The sequence below is a fragment of the Doryrhamphus excisus genome, chromosome 16 (assembly GCF_030265055.1).
Source record: "Doryrhamphus excisus isolate RoL2022-K1 chromosome 16, RoL_Dexc_1.0, whole genome shotgun sequence".
Taxonomy (NCBI): Eukaryota; Metazoa; Chordata; class Actinopteri; order Syngnathiformes; family Syngnathidae; genus Doryrhamphus; species Doryrhamphus excisus.
Genome location: NC_080481.1, coordinates 3,644,873 through 3,667,380, shown reverse-complemented (window position 1 = coordinate 3,667,380; position 22,508 = coordinate 3,644,873). Strand labels below are relative to the sequence as shown.

General features: G+C 47.1%; 1 protein-coding gene across 3 annotated transcripts in view; it reads right to left on the bottom strand.

The window, feature by feature from the left end:
- LOC131104797 (aryl hydrocarbon receptor-like) overlaps positions 1 to 22,407 on the bottom strand; it is a 31,318-nt gene extending 8,911 nt beyond the window's left edge. For 2 of the 3 annotated variants that reach the window (XM_058052325.1, XM_058052324.1), the window contains exons 1-11: positions 19,137 to 22,407; positions 17,916 to 18,103; positions 14,526 to 14,623; positions 13,958 to 14,047; positions 12,538 to 12,661; positions 12,115 to 12,233; positions 10,088 to 10,290; positions 9,907 to 10,016; positions 8,573 to 8,714; positions 7,162 to 8,509; positions 5,567 to 5,723 (exon numbers count right to left, since the gene is read on the bottom strand). In XM_058052325.1, coding sequence (XP_057908308.1) covers positions 5,574 to 5,723; positions 7,162 to 8,509; positions 8,573 to 8,714; positions 9,907 to 10,016; positions 10,088 to 10,290; positions 12,115 to 12,233; positions 12,538 to 12,661; positions 13,958 to 14,047; positions 14,526 to 14,623; positions 17,916 to 18,103; positions 19,137 to 19,177 — 2,613 coding nt within the window. In that variant the 5' untranslated portion in view covers positions 19,178 to 22,407 and the 3' untranslated portion in view covers positions 5,567 to 5,573. Of the gene's footprint in view, positions 1 to 5,041; positions 5,163 to 5,566; positions 5,724 to 7,161; positions 8,510 to 8,572; positions 8,715 to 9,906; positions 10,017 to 10,087; positions 10,291 to 12,114; positions 12,234 to 12,537; positions 12,662 to 13,957; positions 14,048 to 14,525; positions 14,624 to 17,915; positions 18,104 to 19,136 lie in introns of those variants that run through there. The other variant, XM_058052326.1, reaches the window with a different exon arrangement.
- Positions 22,408 to 22,508: the final 101 nt, after the last annotated feature.

Sequence of the window (22,508 nt, the reverse complement as noted above, 5' to 3'; positions counted from 1 at the left end):
AATGAATGACACAAACTAAGGTTCCACTGTGTCACGACTTGGTTGGGCCTGGATCCCAGACGCGGAGGCAGGAGGCAGGTGAGTTCAGTCAAATAGTTTAATGAGTCCAAAAGGGTAACAAAAGGCGATGGTGTGGAAAAGGGGTACACCATGGAAAAATAATATATATATATATAGAGCAGGGCTGGTGGAGGCTCGAGCCGCTGAACGCATAAACTAGAGACGCAGGGTTCGGTAGCATCGGGTGACGAAGGCGAATAATCCAGCGACGGCCAGCAGTAGGAGGTGAGCTTAAATACCGGACGGGGGTCATCAGCTTCAGGTGCGTTCAACGGCTCCGCCTCCAGCCAGGTGCAACGGATCTGGAGTAACAGAAAATGACAGGAGGGAGCAAGAAGCACAAACAAGGGCAACCGGACGTGACAGTATCCCCCCCTTAAGGATGGGCGCCACCTGGCGGCCTACCTGGCTTCTCCGGGAAGCGGCTGTAAAAGTCAGAGAGCAGTTTAGGATCCAAAATGAGGGCACGAGAAACCCATGAGCGGTCCTCGGGGCTGTACCCCTCCCAGTCGACCAAGTACTGGAAACCCCTGCCCCTTCTTCTCACATCCAAAATGGCCTTGACCGAGAAAGCCGGGTGGCCGTCTATTAGCCTGGGAGGAGGTGGAGGCGCCTCCGGAGGGCTGAGGTCGCTGACGCTGACAGGTTTAATGAGGGAGACGTGGAAGGTGGGGTGTATTCCCAGGGCATCTGGGAGGCGCAGCAGGACCGAGGAGGGGCAGATGACCCGTTCCACAGGGTAAGGACCGATGAATCTGGGCTGTAGTTTCCTGGAGTTTGTGTGGAGGGGCAAGTCCCGAGTCGACAGCCATACCCTCTGGCCAGGTTTGTATTCGGGGGCCGGCAAGCGGTGGCGATTGGCCAGACGCTGGTTGCGCTCGGCTGTGCGTGCCAGGGCCTTCCGGGTGTTACGCCAGGCCAGGCGAGCACGGCGTAGGTGGGCAGAGACGGAAGGGACTGCCGACTCTGCCTCCAGTGAAGGAAAAGCTGGGGGCTGGTACCCATACGCTCCGTGGAAAGGCGAAAGGCCAGTGGCCGAGCAGACGAGGGAATTGCGGGCATACTCTATCCACGGCAGGTTGATGGCCCAAGAGGCGGGCTGCTGGTGGCAAACGCAGCGAATGGCAGCCTCCAAGTCCTGGTTAGCTCGCTCAGACTGGCCGTTCGTCTGCGGGTGGTAGCCTGACGACAAGCTGGCGGTAGCCCCCATGGCCCTGCAAAAAGCCCTCCAAACTGCCGAGGAGAACTGGGGACCCCGGTCAGAGACCACATCGAGGGGGATGCCGTGGAGCCTGAAGACATGGTGGACCAGGAGTTGAGCTGTCTCGAGCGCCGAGGGGAGTTTGGGGAGGGCAACAAAATGGGCCATCTTCGAGAACCTGTCGACGATGGTGAGGATGACTGTGTTGCCGTTGGAAGGGGGAAGACCCGTTACAAAGTCCAAAGCCACATGGGACCACGGCCGGGTGGGGATGGGCAGAGGGCGCAGAAGGCCGGCTGGAGCCTGATGGGACGGTTTGTTTCTTGCACAGGTCGTACAGGCGGCCACAAACTCCCTGACGTCAGCCCGCAGGGAAGGCCACCAGAAGCGCTGAGACAGGAGGAAGATGGTGCGTGCAATTCCAGGGTGGCAGGCGAGCTTGGACTCGTGCGCCCAGCGAAGGACCTGAGAGCGAAGGCCCGGGACCACGAACAGACGCCCGGCCGGGCAGTCACTCGGGGGGGAGGAGTCCACCATGGCATCCATTACCTGCTTCTCTACCTCCCACTGAAGCCCCCCCAGGATACGGGACTGAGGAAGGATGGTCTCCTTGGGAGGAGCGTCCAAGGGTGGGGAGTACATCCTGGAGAGGGCGTCGGGCTTGCCGTTTCTGGAGCCAGGGCGGAAGGTCAGGGAAAAGTCAAAACGGGTTAGGAAAAGCGCCCATCGTGCCTGCCGGGGGTTGAGCCTGTGAGCCGAACGGAGATAGGCCAGGTTTTTATGGTCCGTGAGAACAACAAAAGGGACCTCAGAACCCTCCAGCCAGTGCCTCCACTCCTGCAGCGCCAAGACAACGGCCAATAATTCCCTATTGCCGATGTCGTAATTTCTCTCTGCCGGGGTCAGGCGACGTGAGAAGAAGGCGCAGGGGTGCAACTTGTGGTCGGTGGTGGAGCGCTGGGAGAGGACAGCCCCCACGCCGGTGTCGGACGCATCAACCTCGACAAAAAATTGAGACAAGGGGTCAGGGTGAGCCAGGACAGGAGCCGAGGTGAAACGCAATTTAAGGTCTTCAAAAGCGGCATCGGCATCTGGGGTCCATACAAACGGACTCTTAGGGGATGTGAGACGGTTCAAAGGTTCTGCAACCCGACTGAAGTCCTGAATAAAGCGGCGGTAAAAATTAGCAAGGCCCAGAAACCTTTGAAGGTCCTTCCTTGATGTAGGAGGGGGCCACTGGACCACAGCCTGGATCTTGGCAGGGTCGGCTCGGAGTTGCCCCTTCTCCACAATGAACCCCAGAAAAGAAACAGAGGGAGCGTGGAAAGTACATTTCTCCGCCTTGACAAAAAGTCTGTTGGCAAGGAGCCTCTGTAATACCAGCCGCACTTGCTGGGTGTGTTCCTCAAGAGAGTCCGAAAAAATCAAAATATCATCCAGATAAACAAAAACAAAGCGACCAAGCATATCGCGTAGTACGTCATTAATAAGACACTGAAAAACGGCGGGTGCATTGGTGAGACCAAAGGGCATGACGAGGTATTCAAAATGGCCAATGGGGGTGTTAAATGCGGTCTTCCACTCGTCCCCCTTCCGGATGCGGACGAGGTGGTAAGCGTTGCGGAGATCAAGTTTAGTGAAGAACTTAGCGGAACTGAGGGAATTAAATGCGGAATCCAATAATGGGAGTGGGTATTTGTTCTTGACCGTGATGTTATTGAGAGCGCGGTAATCAACACAAGGGCGGAGTGACTTATCCTTCTTCTCTACAAAAAAGAAACCGGCAGCTAACGGGGAGGAAGAAGGGCGAATGAGACCAGCGGCGAGCGAGGAAGATATGTAATCTTCGAGAGCCTCCCTCTCAGGCTTAGACACGTTATACAGCCGCGAGGAAGGGAGCGCGGCGCCGGGGTGGAGATTAATGCAACAGTCGTACGGACGGTGCGGGGGGAGTGACATGGCTCTGTGCTTGCTGAAAACGTCTCGAAGGTCATGATAGACAGGGGGAACCGAAGTAAGGTCGATCCTCTCTGGTGCGGGGGCGCGAGTGTCTGAGGGACGGGGACACGCCCCCCTGAAACAGTGCGTGTGACAAAAAATGCTCCAGCTAGCGATAGCTGGTTTAGACCAGTCTATGTGGGGATTGTGCCTGCTCAACCAATTAAGCCCTAATACTACCGGGGCAGAGCGCGAGGGAATGATAAAAAAAGTCAGGTTCTCAATGTGATTGCCTGCCAGGCGGAGCGAAAGGGGGCGGGACTGGTGAGTGACGTTAGCCAGATGACGCCCATCCAGAGAACGAACAACTTTGGCAGAGGATAACGGTATCACAGGAATATCCGAATTAACAACAAACGCCTCGTCGAGGAAACAGTCGTCCGAGCCAGAGTCAATAAATGCCGTGATATCCACACAGATATCCGACCAAGAGAGTGTACCTGGCAACTGTAGTCGATTGGTCGCTGGCGTGGAAGTGGGCGTGGTCGGAGGCTCCACCGGCGAACCAGGAAGAAGCTTGGCCGACGCTTGGGAGCGTTGGCTGTCCGGGCGGACGGGACAGCGGGAGATCGAGTGGTCCGCACGGCCACAGTAGAGGCAAAGGTGGAGCTGCACCCGACGCTTCCTCTCGGCCGACGTGAGACGATGACCACCAAGCTGCATGGGTTCCTCCAACGCCAGCATAGGGGGCGTGCCCGAGGGAATGGATTGCCTGCCGTCGGAGGGGAGAACATCGAAGGAGCCCCGGGCGAAGGGGGGGTCGGCACGTCGGAGCAGCCTGTCTTGCTCCCGGAAGTCCAGGCGCTTCTCGATGCGCACCGCCAGGGCGATCAGGTCGCCCAGCTCACCCGGCGTCTCCAGTGGAATCATATGGTCCCTTATCCGCTCAGCGAGCCCATCGGAAAAGACATCCAGAAGGGCCGAAGGGTTCCAGTCGCTCTTTGCCGCGAGCGCGCGGAACTCGATGGCGTAATCGGATACGCGACGCCTGCCCTGGCGAAGCCTCAGGAGGGAGCGGGCAGCCTCGCGGCCGGGAGGGTCTCGTTGGAAAACCTGCTCCAATGCCCTCGCAAAAGTGGAGAAGGAGGAGCAGATGGCCGAGCGTCGGCTCCATTCGGCCGTGGCCCAGGCCCCCGCCTTGCCCGTAAGGTGGGAGGTGGCGAAGGCCACTCGGGCGCGCTCCGTAGGGTAAGCGGCAGCTTGGAGCTCGAAATGTAGCTCGCACTGGGTTAAAAAGGTGTGCACGTCACCTGAGTCCCCGGAGAATCGCTCCGGTCTTGAGAGCAGGGGACACGGGGCTGCCGGGCTGGAGACTGCGACCGAGGGAGGAGGAGGATCCGGCGCTTGTGGTGCTGTGAGAGCCGGGTGGACCTGAATGGCGGACAGCACGGCGCCGAGCTGAGCCTCGAGTGCGGCCATGCGGGCGTCTTGTCGCTCTGCTAGGTTGTGCATGCTAGCTCCAAGTACGCCGAACTGTTCCTCCTGCTGGGACAGGCGCAAGGCTTGGAGACGAAGGGATTCCTTGACGGGGTCCGCGTCGACGGGGTCCATTCTGTTGGCTGGATTATTCTGTCACGACTTGGTTGGGCCTGGATCCCAGACGCGGAGGCAGGAGGCAGGTGAGTTCAGTCAAATAGTTTAATGAGTCCAAAAGGGTAACAAAAGGCGATGGTGTGGAAAAGGGGTACACCATGGAAAAATAATATATATATATATAGAGCAGGGCTGGTGGAGGCTCGAGCCGCTGAACGCATAAACTAGAGACGCAGGGTTCGGTAGCATCGGGTGACGAAGGCGAATAATCCAGCGACGGCCAGCAGTAGGAGGTGAGCTTAAATACCGGACGGGGGTCATCAGCTTCAGGTGCGTTCAACGGCTCCGCCTCCAGCCAGGTGCAACGGATCTGGAGTAACAGAAAATGACAGGAGGGAGCAAGAAGCACAAACAAGGGCAACCGGACGTGACACACTGTACTCTTTTTGCTGCTTCTTCTGTCCTTCTTAATGTTTTGAATTGCAACCACGTGACTTAGTCCCTTCCCTTCCGCTGCATTGCTCAAAGAGTGACTTTATGGATTGTGGTAAGTGTTTTAGCCGCTTTGAGTGCAACATCCAGGTAATGACAGCGTCCTGCATTTTGCCATGCTTCTCAGCATGAACGTATACACACGTATACACTCACAAGACTAAGCGTCAGTAGGGAAGTGTGCCAATTGAGACACAACTTACTAAATACATAAAAAACATAAACTAGTTTAGTTTCAACAAGGTAAATGCTTCATGTAAAATCTTAAAGAAATTGTCACACCTCCACGTTAGAGGATAAATCCTGACTTCTGGGTGTCCATGAGTCCATCAGGACATGAGACTGCTACGTCGCTGGCCACCTCTCTGTTACCGTTGGACATGAGACAGGTTCTAATGTACGTGGCGTTGGCAACCTTGAGGAGGCAGCCATTTTCCATCTGAAAAACACAACCGACTGGTCATAATCAGAACAGACAACATCTTTTTACTTGAGCAGTGAAACTATTTAAATGTTTCTCAATTTAATGCGAGTGATTCTCCATCTACTGAATCATTTGTGTCCTGACACCCACAATCGACACCCACAGGGACATGCAAGCATTACATTATTTACTGCGCCTACACTACGCCAATGGGGTGTGGCCTGCTCACTTTTTGTGACCAGCACAGTGTGGCGCATTGCGGCGCACCCGCGCCTCCGTCCCTCCCACACATGTCCCCCGTTCCTGACAGTTACATTAAACGCAGCAGCAGGCTAATCCAGACATTGTGCTTGTGATCACTGAATGGCACTGAATATTGTGTATTTTGAGTGTATTAAGTCTTAACTCTCAAGCTGAGATTGGCAGTACGCGGACACTCAATGGATGAATGGAACGACAGTGGCTACACTTGGTCAACCAAACATCTTAATTTTACCTTTTGAATCCTGCTTGCTATGAACATCAGCTCGTTTTCTGGAATTGGATGAAAATACAAAGCTGACCCGAGAATACCTTCTATGAAGAATTCATCATTAGGTAAATGATGATGTCAAACAGTAGGTCAGCGGAGCGATCATGCTTATATCTGTCTGATGATGCAATTAATCACAGGCTAAACACGACTGGCTTTCACGAACTGGAATGAATGAAACGAAAGATGAAAAATGATACATATCAACTAATATAAAGTCATACAGTACATGTAGATGCATGTGTACATACTGTACCTGAGATGAACAGGACCTGTCTTATTTACACAGCATGTCTGATCACATCATCACAGTTTACACTGAGCTCCATGCCCGAGGCTTGTGTGCGCTGAGTTAGAGCGCTCTAGATTCAATGCTTTTGCTGATATGCGATGGCAAATCAAAGATAAAGCCTTTTGAAAGCCTTCCAATTAAGGGTGTGAGATGCAGACCAAACAACCTTAAGCCAAGCTGGCAGCGTAAGTAATTTGGAGAGTTAGACTGACACAGGACAGAAGGCCCGAGTTGTTCACTTGGTATACGGCTAACAAGAATACACTAAAACTATTGCACAGATTTAGTGCTTATGCATATACAACATATTTACTACTTTCACTTATACAGTATGTACAACATTTACTCTCAGTAGAACTGTCAACTGTCAACCCCTCCTACCCCCAGAATATGTTTGGCTGTTTGCAGCAAGGAATGTCTTCTGTAATGTACATCATGATCACTTTTAGTGCATTTTGCCAATGAGCATTGTTTGCACTCACAATTTCACAATATGGCTATTAGTTTCATCCCCACCTGGGGACCCCAAAAGTACTTTTGTTATACATATAGTATATTGACACTTATTAATGATGGATGCAAGTTTGCACAACCTGCTAACATGTATAGAACATTACTGTATGTTGTACCTGGCTGCAAGTATCCTGTGTGGTGGCGCTAAACAGACTATAGGCCTCGACTGAAGGTTGTGTCAGCGCCACCAACTTCTCCAACTCCAGCGCAGATCTCTGTAGGGGACCCTGGGACAAGCCTGGGGCCAAAGCACAACCTTGTTGCTTGTGTAAGTCCTGCCCCTGCCGTGTGTATGGCTCCACTATACTCTGGTAGTGCCGCAAATTGGCGCCAGTCAGTGCTGATCTGCTTGCGAGTGATACGTTGGAGACGTTGCAGTCCGCAGCGTCGACAAGCACATCAGGCAACAGGAAAGTGTGTTTATTGGGGCTAAAGGTTCTTTCCTGTGTCTGGACATATTCCTGTGGATATGGCTGTTGCTGGGCTTGGTGTGGCTCCAGCTGCAACTGCTGATCTGACTCCAAAGGTGAGGTCATATCTTTGCGCTCCCTGTTTAAAAGTAATGTCCCGGCAAGAAGGTCGATGTTGTTGTCAGGACAGGGTTCCTCAGGCAGGTGTATCCAGTGGCTGTCCGGAATCCCAGAGAGGAGGCTAGTATCTACATTTCCAGATGGAAATTGAAGCCCACCCACACTGGGCAGCTGCTGCATCTGCTGGGGTGTAACACTCTGCCCACAGGGAGACGGAGTGGAAGGGGTAGCTGGCACAAAGTGTGCCTGCACCTCTTGGGTAGCACTTTGGGAGGGGTTTGGTGGAAGGGTCGTTGGGCCAAATCGACCTATATTGCTGTAGTCTCCATTCTCCATCTCCATTGAGTCATGAATGTAAGAGAGGATTTCACTGTTCGCTGTTGAGACATGGCTGGGATCCACCTCAACCTGGATCATTCTCTCATCCAATAGCAAAAGTTCCAAGTCTTCAGCGTTCAGGCCCAGGTTCTCCAAAGCACTAAAGAGTTCAATGTTGGAGCAGGTCTCCTCTCCATCCAGAGATAGAGAGTCGAGGGTTGCCAGCAGTGGCTCACACGTGGACACTCTGCCATTGGATTTCACCGCCTCTCTATTAGCAAGCATCTGCCAGCTGTCCCCACATTGAGGAGTCTCACCTTGCTGGTCGTTGAAAGTACTCCAATGGTAAGAGTTGGGAGCCTCAGATTCTGGCTGGCAGTAAACAGACTCATCTTGGCTCATCATCACTTCCAGCAAAGACTTTGGGTGTTGATGCTCCGAGCCCTTCTTGTCCATTTTCCCCTTTTTAGACTTGTTGGCTTTGGCATTGTCGTGCACAGGCTCTGGAAATCCATAGAGTGGGTAACCGGTCTGGTAAAGAAGTGCCTCCCCTGTAGCAAAGGTGAAAGGAAGGTGCATGGAGCGTTTCCTCAGATGTTCCCCTCCTTCCTCTTCACTGTTGAGAGAAACAACGTTTAAACAATTCCACTCTCTTTTCAAGCCGTTGCCGTGCACTTACACCAGGGGCCTCTGTGTCGCAATGATGTAGTCCGGTTTGCCATTCTTGTAGACGAGGCGGGCGTTGGCTTGGACCCACTTCCACCTGTTGTCCTTGGTGAGTAACCGGAAGACGGTGAGGCCGCTCTCTCCAGTCTTTATCACTAGAATCACATCAGACAAGAAACGGGCCATGTGCTCCTACAGTTTGCACGCACTTGTGTGTGTCTGTAATGCGGGTCACCTTTTTCTGTTGCTTTTAGAAGATAGCAATGGTATTGTTTTAAATATTGTTTTAAATTTGTTTGTTATTGCGGATGTCCTCTGTAGTGGTGTAGAACTGCACCGGGTTACATGGCCGAGACTTGTAGCTAAACAAGGCCATCCATATGGTATTCTTTTTTTATTCAACACATTGTCTTTATAGGCGCATCTAAATTGACATGATCCATAGATGTAGTTAGGTGCTGTACATTCATGGTTTGATTAATTTAGACAATGAAGTAAATATACAGAGTAAAAAGTTTCTTAATTTATACAGTGGATCAGTATAGCAAGTCAGCATTCACAGCCCCGCATATGCACTCATTATTTGTCAAATTCTTTCCCCACTGAAAATAGACAGTTTTTTCATCCATCATCTTACATTATTATTCACTAGTTCTGAGTACCTACACATTTTATCCTAATAAATGTGTGAGGCATATTTACGGGTTAAACCTGCATTGTGTCACGTTCTGGAGCTGAATCTAATCTAATAATATACAAAATACTGCAAATGTCGATGAGAAATTGGGGAAGAACGTCAATGTCAAGCCAGCTGGAGGGTTTGTGGAGTGCCAAAAATATACATTTTTCAATTAGTTGGTTTTTTTGCCATTTGTTGGTGGACATGGGATATTTTTCCGTAAATGTTGCTTCATTTTTTAAATATAAATGTTAACAGGTATGGTAAAGCTTTCATTTGCATGTCTATATTGTATTGTATGTTTTCAAATGCGTGCATACTTGTGTGTCTGTATGCATGACTACATGCATTCAGGGAGTGTGTTTTTGTGTGAGCTTGTCTGATAATGTGGGCACCATGGTTACAACAAACCAGGTCATCGGGTCCATCAGCTACAGTAAGTAGGACAAGTTGTTGAATTAGTAGCAAATGCTATGTGGTTATCATTGGGAAAATGCTACATGTGCATCTGTTTGGAAAACAAGGACTCATTCTATGACTTTTCCACACTGAAAGCCGACAAAGAAAATATTTAGTCTTTCATCACATAATGGGTTTACTGTAATTATATGACTATTTAATAATTGGCCTGTTTGTGACAAATGTGCTCAGCAAGGTTTTTAACTTACTTCTGACATGATTCTCAGCACAGTACAGCATGTCAGCAGCATGGATGAACTGGTAACCCGAGCCTCGAACACGCAGCTCTGCCTCAGTGTAACCCAGCACAATTTTCCCCCTGAAAAACACAAACACTCAGGATTCTTAATTGACTTCTTACATGAAAAATACGAGTGCAGAACCACGCACTTTGCATCACAGGCCATGGGAGTGAAGTCAAGCTTGTGTTTGGTCCTGAAGATCATGTTCTTTGTTCGGATTTCCAAGATGGCGGGGGGCTTCAGGGGAGTAGCAATGGCGAACAAAGCCAGCTGAAACCGGGTGCGCTCATTGCCGTGCTGCAGATGGCTCTGACCACGAAGAAACTTCAGTCGACCCTGGATGCTCAGTGCCTGAACAAAGAGTTTGGAACAACACCAATAACTGAGCAAATGAGTGCTACTGACTACTTTTCCCTACATCAAGTATCATTAGTCTTATTGTACTGCGGGGGGAAGTACTATCTCAGTTTTAACACAGTGTGTTAAAACTCTTCTCTGTTAATAAAACCCCTTGGCCCTTTGGGAACCCGTTTATGTCGACACAGCTCGAACTAGCTGACTGACATGGACATAAGTGACTGTCGACACTTTGGTCAAAGAGATGGTGTTGAATGAAGTTGAGCCTTTTGAAAGTTTGAACTGTCAGCATACAGGAGGACCACAGTCTCTGTTCCTGCAATCTGACACTTAACTAAGTTATACTTGGGTCTTACAATTAAGAACTTCTACCTAAATTATACCTAAAATAACACCTATGTCACATACACTGGACACAGAACACCTGAATGACATATCAACTACAGTAATAATGTATGTAACCTGTGAGTGTCTTGCACACTGGAAGTAGGCGTTGCAAGGGAGGGAAATAGAGGGAGCTCTCTCCCTCTATTTCTATTGAATCCTCAATGATGAGACCACTATGCTGCTCAGTTGTCTCTGTCCCTTTCATAGAAGCAGGTCCTTTCACATGTTCAAAGCTACTGTTTTTATCCTTGACCGTTACAGTGTTTGAGCAGCTTGGACCTGCAGCCAATGGTTAGCGCCGTTCCAACACTTTCTGAGCCTACTTTCGCTTTCCTTTTTATTTTCACTTTTTTGATGCACTGCTATCAGAAGAGTTAAGCTTGGAAGAAACCACGAACGGAAATAAGTTAACTAAAAAGAACAATAGTGACATAGTCGTTCCTCTGTGTAGAGACATGTAGTGCCGGACATTCTTTGTCATTGCAGTCTTCAAAGTAGCGGTACACTTGATTGTCACAGCCATGCCTTGGTCTCACACCACTTGCTGCTATTAAATGGAGTAAAAAAAACTCCTCTACGGCGACTGATGCTCCAGATAAACTTCCAAAGGTGTCTGCGTGACCTTCAGGAGTGACATCACTTTCTCTGTATAAATCAGCTGACATGACACGTCACAGGAACATCACGTGACCACTCTGATGCCAGCAAGCAGTCGAAACGGTCAGGTATGGAAAATAACTTCTTGGTGTGTTTAAAAAATTGTCCTTTCCTGTGACGACCCCCGTCTCTGTTAGCTCTGCCTAATTGACCTTACTTAAGTAGGTTTAAGGGCCTGCAGCTGTGATGTCAGGAATCTGGTCCTGAATAGCAGGAGGGATTATGAAAAACAAAGCCATAGTGACCACCAGATACATGCAGAAACCTGGCTTACTGCGCACGCAAATGCTCTGGGAGGCAGGAGAGACAGAGTTCGAACCATGCGTCCTTCTGGTGAACTACGAACATGAAATTGCAGCACTGAGCCTCTGAACAAGGACAACAGGAGGGTTACATCCTTGTAGTGTGGGTAAATGATGAGAAAAACAGTTTCAGGGTTAGTTCTTCAGGTCTTCAGGATCCAAACCCGTTCCGGTGGCAGCGACTGAACTAAACTACAGCTAAATGTCTAAGTGGGAGTGCAAATGGAAATACCGATGTCATCTACTGAAATGACATTTCCCTCATATCCCATCCGCACTGGGGAATTGGGGGGGGGGGGGGGGGAGGGGGGGGGGGGGGCGAAGGCTCTGTTCCCCATGGCCCTGAAGCTCTTCTAAAGCAGATTACATGAGTAAATGGTGACTTCTGATCCCTGAGGGACTGACACACCAGGAATGAATACATGCTTTCATGAAGAGACACTCAAAGTGACATTTACTCATAAAATCTCACCAAGAAGCCTGTGGAATTGTCCAGTAGACAGCGGAAGCGGCAGACAAAGCTTCTCTCCAAGAAGGATGAATTTTCGGGTGGAAGCTCATCAGGGTTGTAGGAAGTTGGTTCGGCATCAGCTGGAGTGAATGTATCAACACAAATTAAATGACGCAGAAGAGAGACTGTCCTTGATCTGTGTGTGTGTGCACCAACTGACATAATTGAAAGTGACGTGTGTATATTAAGAGTGCGTGTGTGTTTGGATGTGTCGAGGTTTGAGCTAAAGCTCTCCTCTCACTGAATGCCAATACGATTCCTCTGAAGCAAAAAGAAAACCAACTTGCTGATTCCTGATTTTGTTGTTGAGTCGGAGGAGTTATTAACAGGAAAAATGAAGGCAAAGCATTGAAATCTTGCTGAGTCAAATGGAGGCTACCAGACCTGCTACAGCCTCCAAAGAGGATTCAGTGCTGGGAAGGTTGAGCGACCAGTGCAGGTTCCTTCTGAACTCTTGCTGGTCTTCTGTGTGGATCAGCTCAAACACACTCTGATGCATCACATCCGTCTGGCAAGAAAACACCACACAAGGAGGTTGGGTTTTCTATTCCAACTTCCAGTTTGTGAATTTGTGTACATCAGGGGCACTCAAATCATACATTCATTCATTTTCTACCGCTTATCCTCCCGAGGGTCGCGGGGGTGCGGGCGAGAGACAGGGTACACCATCCAATCACAGGGCACATATAGTAGACAAACCATTCACACTCACATTCATACCTATGGACAATTTGGAGTCGGCAATTAACCTAGCATGTTTTTGGAATGTGGGAGGAAACCGGAGTACCCGGAGAAAACCCAGGCATGCACAGGGAGAACATGCAAACTCCACACAGATATGGCAGAGGGTGGAATTGAACTCGGGTCTCCTAGCTGTGAGGCCTGCGCACTAACCACTTGTCCGCTGTGCATATCATACATACTTTTTTCTATTTTCATTTTTTCCATTGGGCTATGTCAAAAAAAAAATACAGATATATATATTTATTTTTTAAATACATATATTTCTGGGGCTCTGGTCCAAATGCAAATGTTTGCCCTTAAAAATGTCTGAAGTGGAAACTTCAGTCTGTTATTATCTTATTTTATTTCTGCATTGTTCCACAGATGGCACCTGGGCCACATGTTTGACACGCATGCATGTCTTGCCAGCAAAGCGAGGAGCTGCCAGGCATAAGAGGAGTGTGCCCCAGCTCCGCCTGTCTCTGTTGTGTGTCGCAGTGTGGAAGCTTAGAGCTTTCACACCGGCATTGCACTGCTACTAGAATCAGAAGTGGAGACCTTTGCGGCAGATACTTCATCTTTGTTGAATGGGTGTATTTAATTATCAAATAAATGCATGACACAAGAAACACTTCCTGTCTCTCACTTTTAATGCACACCCCTACTTGTTAAATATAGCGACCATGCAACTGTCAACACCCATCTCCTATATGTTTGGGGTGTGTTATGGAGCAGAGTTTTGGTCGCCACAGTATGCCCTCAGGTCAGACACATATTCCAGACAGCTCTGGAGCTTCAAGTGTTGAATGATGGAAAAAAACATCCACACGTCACTCGCTGACGCTGGGGACACCAAGGTAGGTTGGATTGCAGGGTGTGTACAGCACTCAATGTGCGGTTCCGATAACCCTTGCACTGCTGTCACTTGCAAGATCCCATGATATGAGATCTTGTGACACCCCTACTTATTCATGGCCACTTTAGCCATTTGCAGATGGTCTTGGAAGCCCGCGATTAGTGGGCATCGACCGTATACGCTGAGGCGCTTCACATGCTGCAAAAGGTTGTCAAATTAGCATACCTGATGGAAGCCTAGGTAATCCTGGATGGTTTGAGAGCAGTAAAAGATGATTCCCTCAGATGTGATCACCAGGACAAAGCCACTCAAAGCCTGCAGAGACAACAGGGGATGATCAGACCACTACTGGGGACATCTGAAAGTTGTGGTGTGGTTATTATGTTATTGTACAGTGTGTTGTAGTTATTGAGAGTGTGTGCATCATTACAAAGATGGTACTGTAAACAAAAGGGCACATGAGAAAAAAAATGTGTACCTTTTTTCTGCACTCGTTGTTACGTTCTCATTAGGTCTATATTATTTTGCCTTTTCCTCCTCTGTATTTTTTTTCCAGAGCTTCTCCGGCGGGAGGCGGTTCCTCTAGGCAAACTTGATTTTGATTACTGCTCTGCTACTTAGGGTCACTGCTGACAACTGAGGGATGCTGGTTTATTCCTCTGTGTCTTCCATGACACTAGCCTTGTGGCATTCTACTTTTCATCCACCTTCAACTACTTCTACTTGTAGTTGTGAATCACACGCTTTTGAGCCACAGAGCAGTGGTAAATACTGAAACCTATTTACTATTTACCTGAAGCAGCAGTTCCCCCTCAGACATGCAGCTTGCTGTATGTTCCGACACCTTATCACCATGGTGGTCAACATTAGATGGACATCTTTTCAACGCCACTGGAGAAGGAGCAAGAGAAGGGGAAGGATGATGGGTAATTAGGACAATCAAAACGCAGGTTTTCTGTAGAAAAATGCCAAAAGCCCAGCTGTTCCAAACATAATCTTTCTCACGAGCACATAGAATAGTGATGTTTCAATTCGAGTCACATTGTACTATACAGTAAGGTAGCCCATAGTACTTAAAGGAGCTCCTATATGACCCCAAATACAAAACCCCTGAGGCCATTAATGTGCCTCAGAGCCTGGGGATGAAAAAAGCGGGTCGAATCTGCTGAAAACAAAGAGCTTTTCTGGTGCAGCAAAGGAGACATTGACAGAAGGGGAAGTCAGCAGGCTGGGGACAATACGGGTGGAAGGTTAAATGGCTTTGTCGCATCACATCTATTTGTAATTGTACATGGCCTTCATTTTTTCCTATTACCAATGCAAATTTCATTAAAGGCTGCTCACTTAACAATGGAAAACTTGAACGGATAATTTGGAGTTTTGAAAATGAAGTTGTATGACACCCTGATAAGCGGTAAAGTCCGTCAACAGCAACTCACTCCCCACTTGGTGTCCTGAGCCGGGTTCTGGTGGTATTTCAGTGCTGAGGAAAGTAGTTCCAGCCAGTTGCTGGGGACAGTTAAGTAAAGAGTTTGGCTTCTCAAAAACAATATGCGTTTAAAAGCATAATACATTTGCGTCACACAAATGCCTACCAGAAAAACAATCAGATCACACAAATCGCCCGGTGTTATTTTTTCTGCCGTCGTACCACTTTGTGCTCCTCCCTGCCCCCCCACCTGTTAGATGACCACTAACTTTGGGTTTATATTAATTTGGTCAGTCAAGAGCCTAACCGATGATTTGATTCAGTGAAATGACAAGCTTCAGCTTAATCTTTAGTTGCAGACCTGAAATAAACTTTAACATACTGCACAGACATCTCATAAAAATAAGCACATCCTGCACATTTCAGCGAGGCAGTCGTCATCTTGGAGGTGTGTTTGGGCTCATTATCATGTGCTAATTATCATTAACGTGTTATCCAAAGTGAAGGATCATGCTCTACTCTAGAATGTCGCAGTGAGTAGATGCTGAAAATTAACTCAATGAACCATAGCTCCATCGTGCTGGCAGCACTCATGCAACCCCACACCAATAAGGGGTGTGGTGCTGCTACTACTAAAGAAGATATACTATGGTAAAAAAAATGGCTGCTGAAATGGTCGAGGTGTGCTGAGTGAAGTAACCCGAAACTGAAGCACGACAGAACCAACAGCGTCTATACCTGGAAGACCGTTTTGCAAGCAGCAAAACAGCTTCAGCTGGTTTGATGCGACAGTAAGAGTCAAAAGTTGAAACATGGGCATTTGTGCCCCCCGCCCCACTCCGTTTCTTAAAAAAAAAGTCTGCAAAACGGCGTGAGTGGATTATCCTGCCATGTTTTTATTCTCCAAAGCTTTCATCTCCTCCTCCTAACAGCACACTGCAGTGCCAGCGCCTCCTCAGACCTACATTACTGTGTAGCTCAGACTTTGGGAGGGAGGTCACATCATGGCCACAGGCAAACTCATTGACCTACAATCCATTAAAGGCCGCATTCAGACACTGCAATGAGTTGGGGGTCTTCCAGAGGTCATGTACATGTGTTGGAGAAAGATAGAAAGAAGTGGGGGCTGACTCGGGCTGGGTGATATGGCCCAGTAATCATATCCGGGTACCTATTGCCAATAATATTTATTATATTATACATTGTATTATAGATCATAATATCAAGGATTATGAGTATTTCACATTGATCAAAAAGTTACATCATGAGCATCTTCAGTAATGTTAAGTAACTGCTCCAAATACAGTATGCATTTTCAAAAATGTACTAAGTAATAAATAAATGACCGCTGTTTCACAATTGAATATGATCTTTTTGACCTAAATGAAGCATTAAAAAGGCTTAATGAAAGAAAATACAAATATAAGGCAATCAAAAGACATGATATGATGTGTAATACAGTATCTCTGACTTATGTGTGCCTTTAAGAAGTCTGGCATACTGGCTGTGACATCATCAACATCGTTAGCTGAGTGCTACCATCATGTCAGCAGTGGAGAGCGTGGCTGACAGCAGCTCCTGTGTGAATGTTCACCGCATGTGTTCCTTGCTTCCTAATGTATCGATTGAAGTGCATCATGAGTTTCTCATTACCCACAAACAGTGACAGTAGAGTAGTATTCCACACTGGTCTCCAAGTGTCAGTAACATTACACTGATGAGCCAATAGGCACCTGGAAAGCTAACATTTGGGTAGCTTCTTTATGTCTAAGATGGATTTTTTTTCTATTACCATTCATTCATTTTATACCGCTTATCCTCATGAGGGTCGGGGGGCTGGAGCCTATCCCAGCTGTCTTCAGGAGAGAGGTACACCCTGGACTGGTGGCCAGCAAATCACAGGGCACATATAAACAAACAGTTTATATAAACAAACAATTTGAAATCACCAATTCACCTAGCATGTTTTTGGACTGTGGGAGGTAACCGGAGTTTATTATCATATTTATTTTCATGTGTACTATATACGGTAAGACAAGTGTAAAAGTGCCTAAATGGGTGATATTTTATGTCTACAGGTTTCTAATGATGGTAAAAACCATATTAAAAGGTCATAAACATGTCCAATTATTAATATTAAATCCTACTTTGCGGGAATTACGGTCGGGCACGGTCGGCCTGGAACTATTCATTTATTTTCTACCGTTAATCCTCACGAGGATTGTGGGGGTGCTGGAGCCTATCCCAGCTGTCTTGGGGCGGGGTACACCCTGGACTGGTGGCCAGCCAATCACAGGGCACATATAGACAAACAACCATTCACACTCACATTCATACCTATGGACAATTTTTGGAATGTGGGAGGAAACCGGAGTCCCTGGAGAAAACCCACTCATGAACGGGGAGAACATGCAAACTCCACACAGAGATAGCCGAGGGTGGGATTGAACTCGGGTCTCCTAGCTATGATGTCTGTGCGCTCACCAATCGACCGCCGTGCAGTCAGCCTAGAACTAATAAACCCCAATAAACGATGACCATACTTGCGTATTGCATATTTCATCACTGACACACGGCTTAAAATTTAAAATCGTCCCAAATCTTGCTTAGGCATGGTACCGTTCATGCTTTCATGGAGGAGGTGTGTGTGGCCTGCTGTTCCGGTGGCCTGCCTCCACCTACCTCCTGGCCCGGTTCAAGTGTGATGTGTGTATTTTCAGAGTAGGTTGAGTCCAAAAGAGTAGGATCCCCTACCTGAGAAGAAGCCCTTAGTGCGGAGGTAGCTGACACTGAGCCTCAGGATGGACAGTTTGTCCAAGCTGGAGATGACATCCTCAGGGAAGGGAAGCAACCTGGCCAGCCTGTCCAGCTCCATGTTCAGACGATCACGGTGACGTTTGGATGGGTTGGACTTGGCCCCTTCAGCCGGGATCAATTTGGCTCTGGATTGGAGATGACACAGTGGAACAGTGGTTGGGAGACACTGTCGTAGCATATCTTAACCCACGGTGATTGATTTTTGTGGGGTTTGTGGATTAAAATGTAAAGAAAATCACAGTGGCCCCCTCGCACCCTACATTTTTTTCTATATGGGAAATAGTTAGCAACATATGTAAAGCTGTATTATAACTTTCTGCGGTTGTATTGCTAGAAGACAAATTGAAGATGTGACTTTGTTGTTATTTATTTGAATTATTTAGTATCTCACAAAATAGTGGTGGACACCACTACAGATTGACAAGTTTTACTTGAAAATGTTCAAGATCATGGACTGATTTCGTGCTTTTGCCTTTGATTAGCTGATCATGATTACAACCAGAATAAAACACAAAACAGCAATGTAAAGATAGTAACAAAATAACGCAAATGTACCCTTATCCCCCTTGTACCAGTATAGTTACTCCAGACTCCATTCACTTTGCAATATTAAGGCTCTAAGTGCAATATATTAAGTTCTAAGTGAAGTATTTCTATAATGCCTCATATTAACTCACTAGCAAGATCTCATAGTGTATAGACTGGTCATATATTTCATCTCATTTCATATTATCTGCAAACTGTATTTGTATATAACTATGGGTAAAATTGTTGATTTGTTAATACTCGGGTTGTTTATATTGTTTATTTTTATATTGTGTAGTTTGTACTTTGTACTGCTTAACTGATTCTGTACTCTAGCTGCTGTGCAATGCAAATTTCCCCACTGAGGGGCGAATAAAGGCATATCTTATCTCATCCTATTCCCCCTTTTTAAAACAATTGTTAAAGGGGGGAAAACCCTCTTTAAAATTCTGTGTTTTTTTGCCTCCTGCGTCCATAAACCTATTCCCTGAGTTTGTAAACAACAACAAAAATATCCTCCATCAAGCTAGCATGGAATGTTTTAATAGCTTCACGTGCAGCGCAATTAAATCTCGGTTACTCACAATGACAGGATATGAATAAACATTTTACCCTCATGAATAAACATTTTACCCTTTCTGAACCGGTTTTCTTCTCTTGCGTCCAGCGTACATGTTGGCTCCCGTTTATTCCCAGCCGAGCGGCTCATCCATCAAGTCGAACCAACCCAGAAGAAAAGCCAGCCTCGTAGCCGGGACCACGAGCACGTTATCGGCTAGCGTTCAATACAAAACACCCCGGCACCAGGCGCCATTTCAAATGTCACATTGAGTAGACACGACTATTTTACATGATGACATGTAAGTATACCTGTCCCAGATATACTGCATGCTAAATCACTTCCTTTCATTACCCCCCTCCTCCAAGGCGGACTTCCCAAAAGCCACGTCCAAGTTCAGTTCGCTGCCTCCATCCACCGGTTCCCCTCCCAACTACCATCTCCCTGTCCCGCTCAAGTGCACTGATGAGATGTCTGGTTCCAGCATTCGCGAAGGGGGTGGGTCGATCCTGGGGGGTGGAAAGCAGCACATTAAAACGTCAATACATGTTTAACCTCATGCCCTACAGACCCATTTCTTAAAAAATAGCATAGCATTGCAGTTTAATGTGACATACCTTCGTTGCTTGTCCTATGTTCATTTAAAAAATATAGTTCAACTGTAATATATAAATATAACAACATTAAACCATTAGAATTGTTAAATGGGTTTGAAATTACCGTTATTGGCAAAAAAAATAAGCTTTTGAAATGAGCTAGCTTACCTGACATTTTGGAAAAGCCATATATTCTAGAATAGTCACGACTGTCACATGACCTATATGTTTTTTCCACCCTTTTGACCTATAAATGTAGTTAGAATGTTGTGTTCTCGTGTTAAACGATGCCAAAGTTTCAGATAATGAGGTTTGCACATTTGGAAGTGAGCCCTGAAAGAAGCTTGGGATGGCTCAAAACGCTCAGTTTCAGAAGGCATGGTAAAACTTCCACTTTGTGATGTCACAGAGGAGCAGACCTCCTTATATGGGCATGGCTGTAAGCCAGATAAGCTCTCTGTCCTCCCCCAAGCTCTGCTACTGTTTACGAAGCAAGCAGAAGGCAGTAATTATTGTATTTGGTGATTCCCAGCATTTCACACGGGACTGGTTTTGTGAACATGAATATGAAATATCTGTCAAATATGTTTTGCTAGAGCCAGAAGTGGTGCGCCTTCGCTGGGAAAAGTGCATTAATTAATTAATGTCGGACATACTGTACGTCCACGCGGCGCCCTCACGTCCGGCTTCTGAGCTCCAACGGCGCCTCTGACAAAGTGTATCCCAAAATGAGCTCTCTTCCTCGGGCAGGTGAGGTTGCCACATGTCCATCTTCTCTTGAGCTCCATCACACCGGCGGTGCTACGTTAGCGCTTTTCAATTAGCTTTCAATTCCGCTTTCACTACAAGTGATAACTCAAAGTGCAGTTGAGTCATGTCAAGTTAGTTGTAGTGGGAGATTTTCTTGAGTAATGGAGTGTAATTCAAATAAAAGAGCCCTGAGAGCCTGGAGGAAATACTAATACCCAAGTATTTTATACTTCCTATTTGCAGGAGAGGGAAGGATGCTTGGGCTATGGGGTCCCATGAGTCTTGGCTTAGTGGGAGTAATTTAGATTTGGACCAGTTTATTGTGTGAGGTGATCCCATTGGTGGTTACTATGGCTCTATGTGAGGTGATCCCATTGGGAGTTACTATGGTTCTAGGTGAGGTGATCCCATTGGTGGTTACTATGGTTCTAGGTGAGGTGATCCATTGGTGGTTTATATGGCTCGATGAGGTGATCCATTGGTGGTTACTATGGCTCTCGATGAGGTGATCCATTGGTGGTTTCTATGGCTCTAGGTGAGGTGATCCATTGGTGGTTACTGTTGCTCTAGGTGAGGTGATCCCATTGGTGGTTACTGTTGCTCTAGGTGAGGTGATCCCATTGGTGGTTACTATGGCTCTAGGTGAGGTGATCCATTGGTGGTTACTATGCTTCTAGGTGAGGTGATCCTATTGGTGGTTACTTTGGCTCTTGGTGAGGTGATCCCATTGGTGGTTACATTGGTGGTTTCTATGGCTCTAGGTGAGGTGATCCATTGGTGGTTACTGTGGCTCTAGGTGAGGTGATCCCATTGGTGGTTACTATGGCTCTAGGTGAGGTGATCCCATTGGTAGTTACTATGGTTCTAAGTGAGGTGATACATTGGTAGTTACCATGGCTCTAGGTGAGGTGATACATTGGTAGTTACTATGGCTCTAGGTGAGGTGATTCATTGGGGGTTACTATGGTTCTAGGTGAGGTGATCCCATTGGTGGTTACTATGGCTCTAGGTGAGGTGATCTCATTGGTAGTTACTATGGTTCTAAGTGAGGTGATCCATTGGTAGTTACTATGGCTCTAGGTGAGGTGATTCATTGGGGGTTACTATGGCTCTAGGTGAGGTGATCCATTGGTGGTTACTATGGCTCTAGGTGAGGTGATCTCATTGGTAGTTACTATGGTTCTAAGTGAGGTGATCCATTGGTAGTTACTATGGCTCTAGGTGAGGTGATTCATTGGGGGTTACTATGGCTCTAGGTGAGGTGATCCATTGGTGGTTACTATGGCTCTAGGTGAGGTGATCCCATTGGTGGTTACTATGGCTCTTGGTGAGGTGATCCATTGTGATCCAGTGATAATGGCTGTGTTCATACGTATATGGTGGAATTGTGGAAGTTGTTTTGATTTCTTCAATTACTCTGAATAGTACGGGTGAAAAGGCATACCAGAATAGTTTCTAAAACTCTGCTGGTAATCCGTCTGGTCCTGGTGATTTGTTGTTTGGTATTTTATTTATAGATTTGTACATTTCATTCGTGGTAAGTGGTGTGTCCAACATGTGCCCGATCAGATGAGAGTGTTGGAAGGTCGAGTCTGTCTAAGAATGTTTCTATTGGAAAGTTAACACGAGGTGTAGGTGTTTGTTTCTATGTTGCTATGTGAAATCGATGCACCCGGGAATGCTTAGAACAAGGAAAATACGGCAAAATACTGTAAGTAGTACATGTTATCATGGATGTGCCTGTTGCTACATGGTTACAGCATGGATATAAAATGCTTTGCATGAGGTTAGCAGGGTTACTTCTGTCCTTTGCATTTGGAGTATGCATATTTTCTCCATGCTTGCATGGGATTTACCCTGGATACTCCATGTTTCCTCCCACACACAAAAACATGCATGCTAGATGAAGTGGAGACTGTAAATGTAAATGGTTGTGCCCTGACCACCCTGATTGTGATTGACCGGCTTCACCTTGCAGCTTGTCCTCTATGACCAAAACAAGCGTTACACTGACACCGAGTGGACCAGCAGAGCACTAACATCATTCATACAGATTACATCAAAGAATATTGGAGAAACACAAGTGTTCAGTGGTGACAC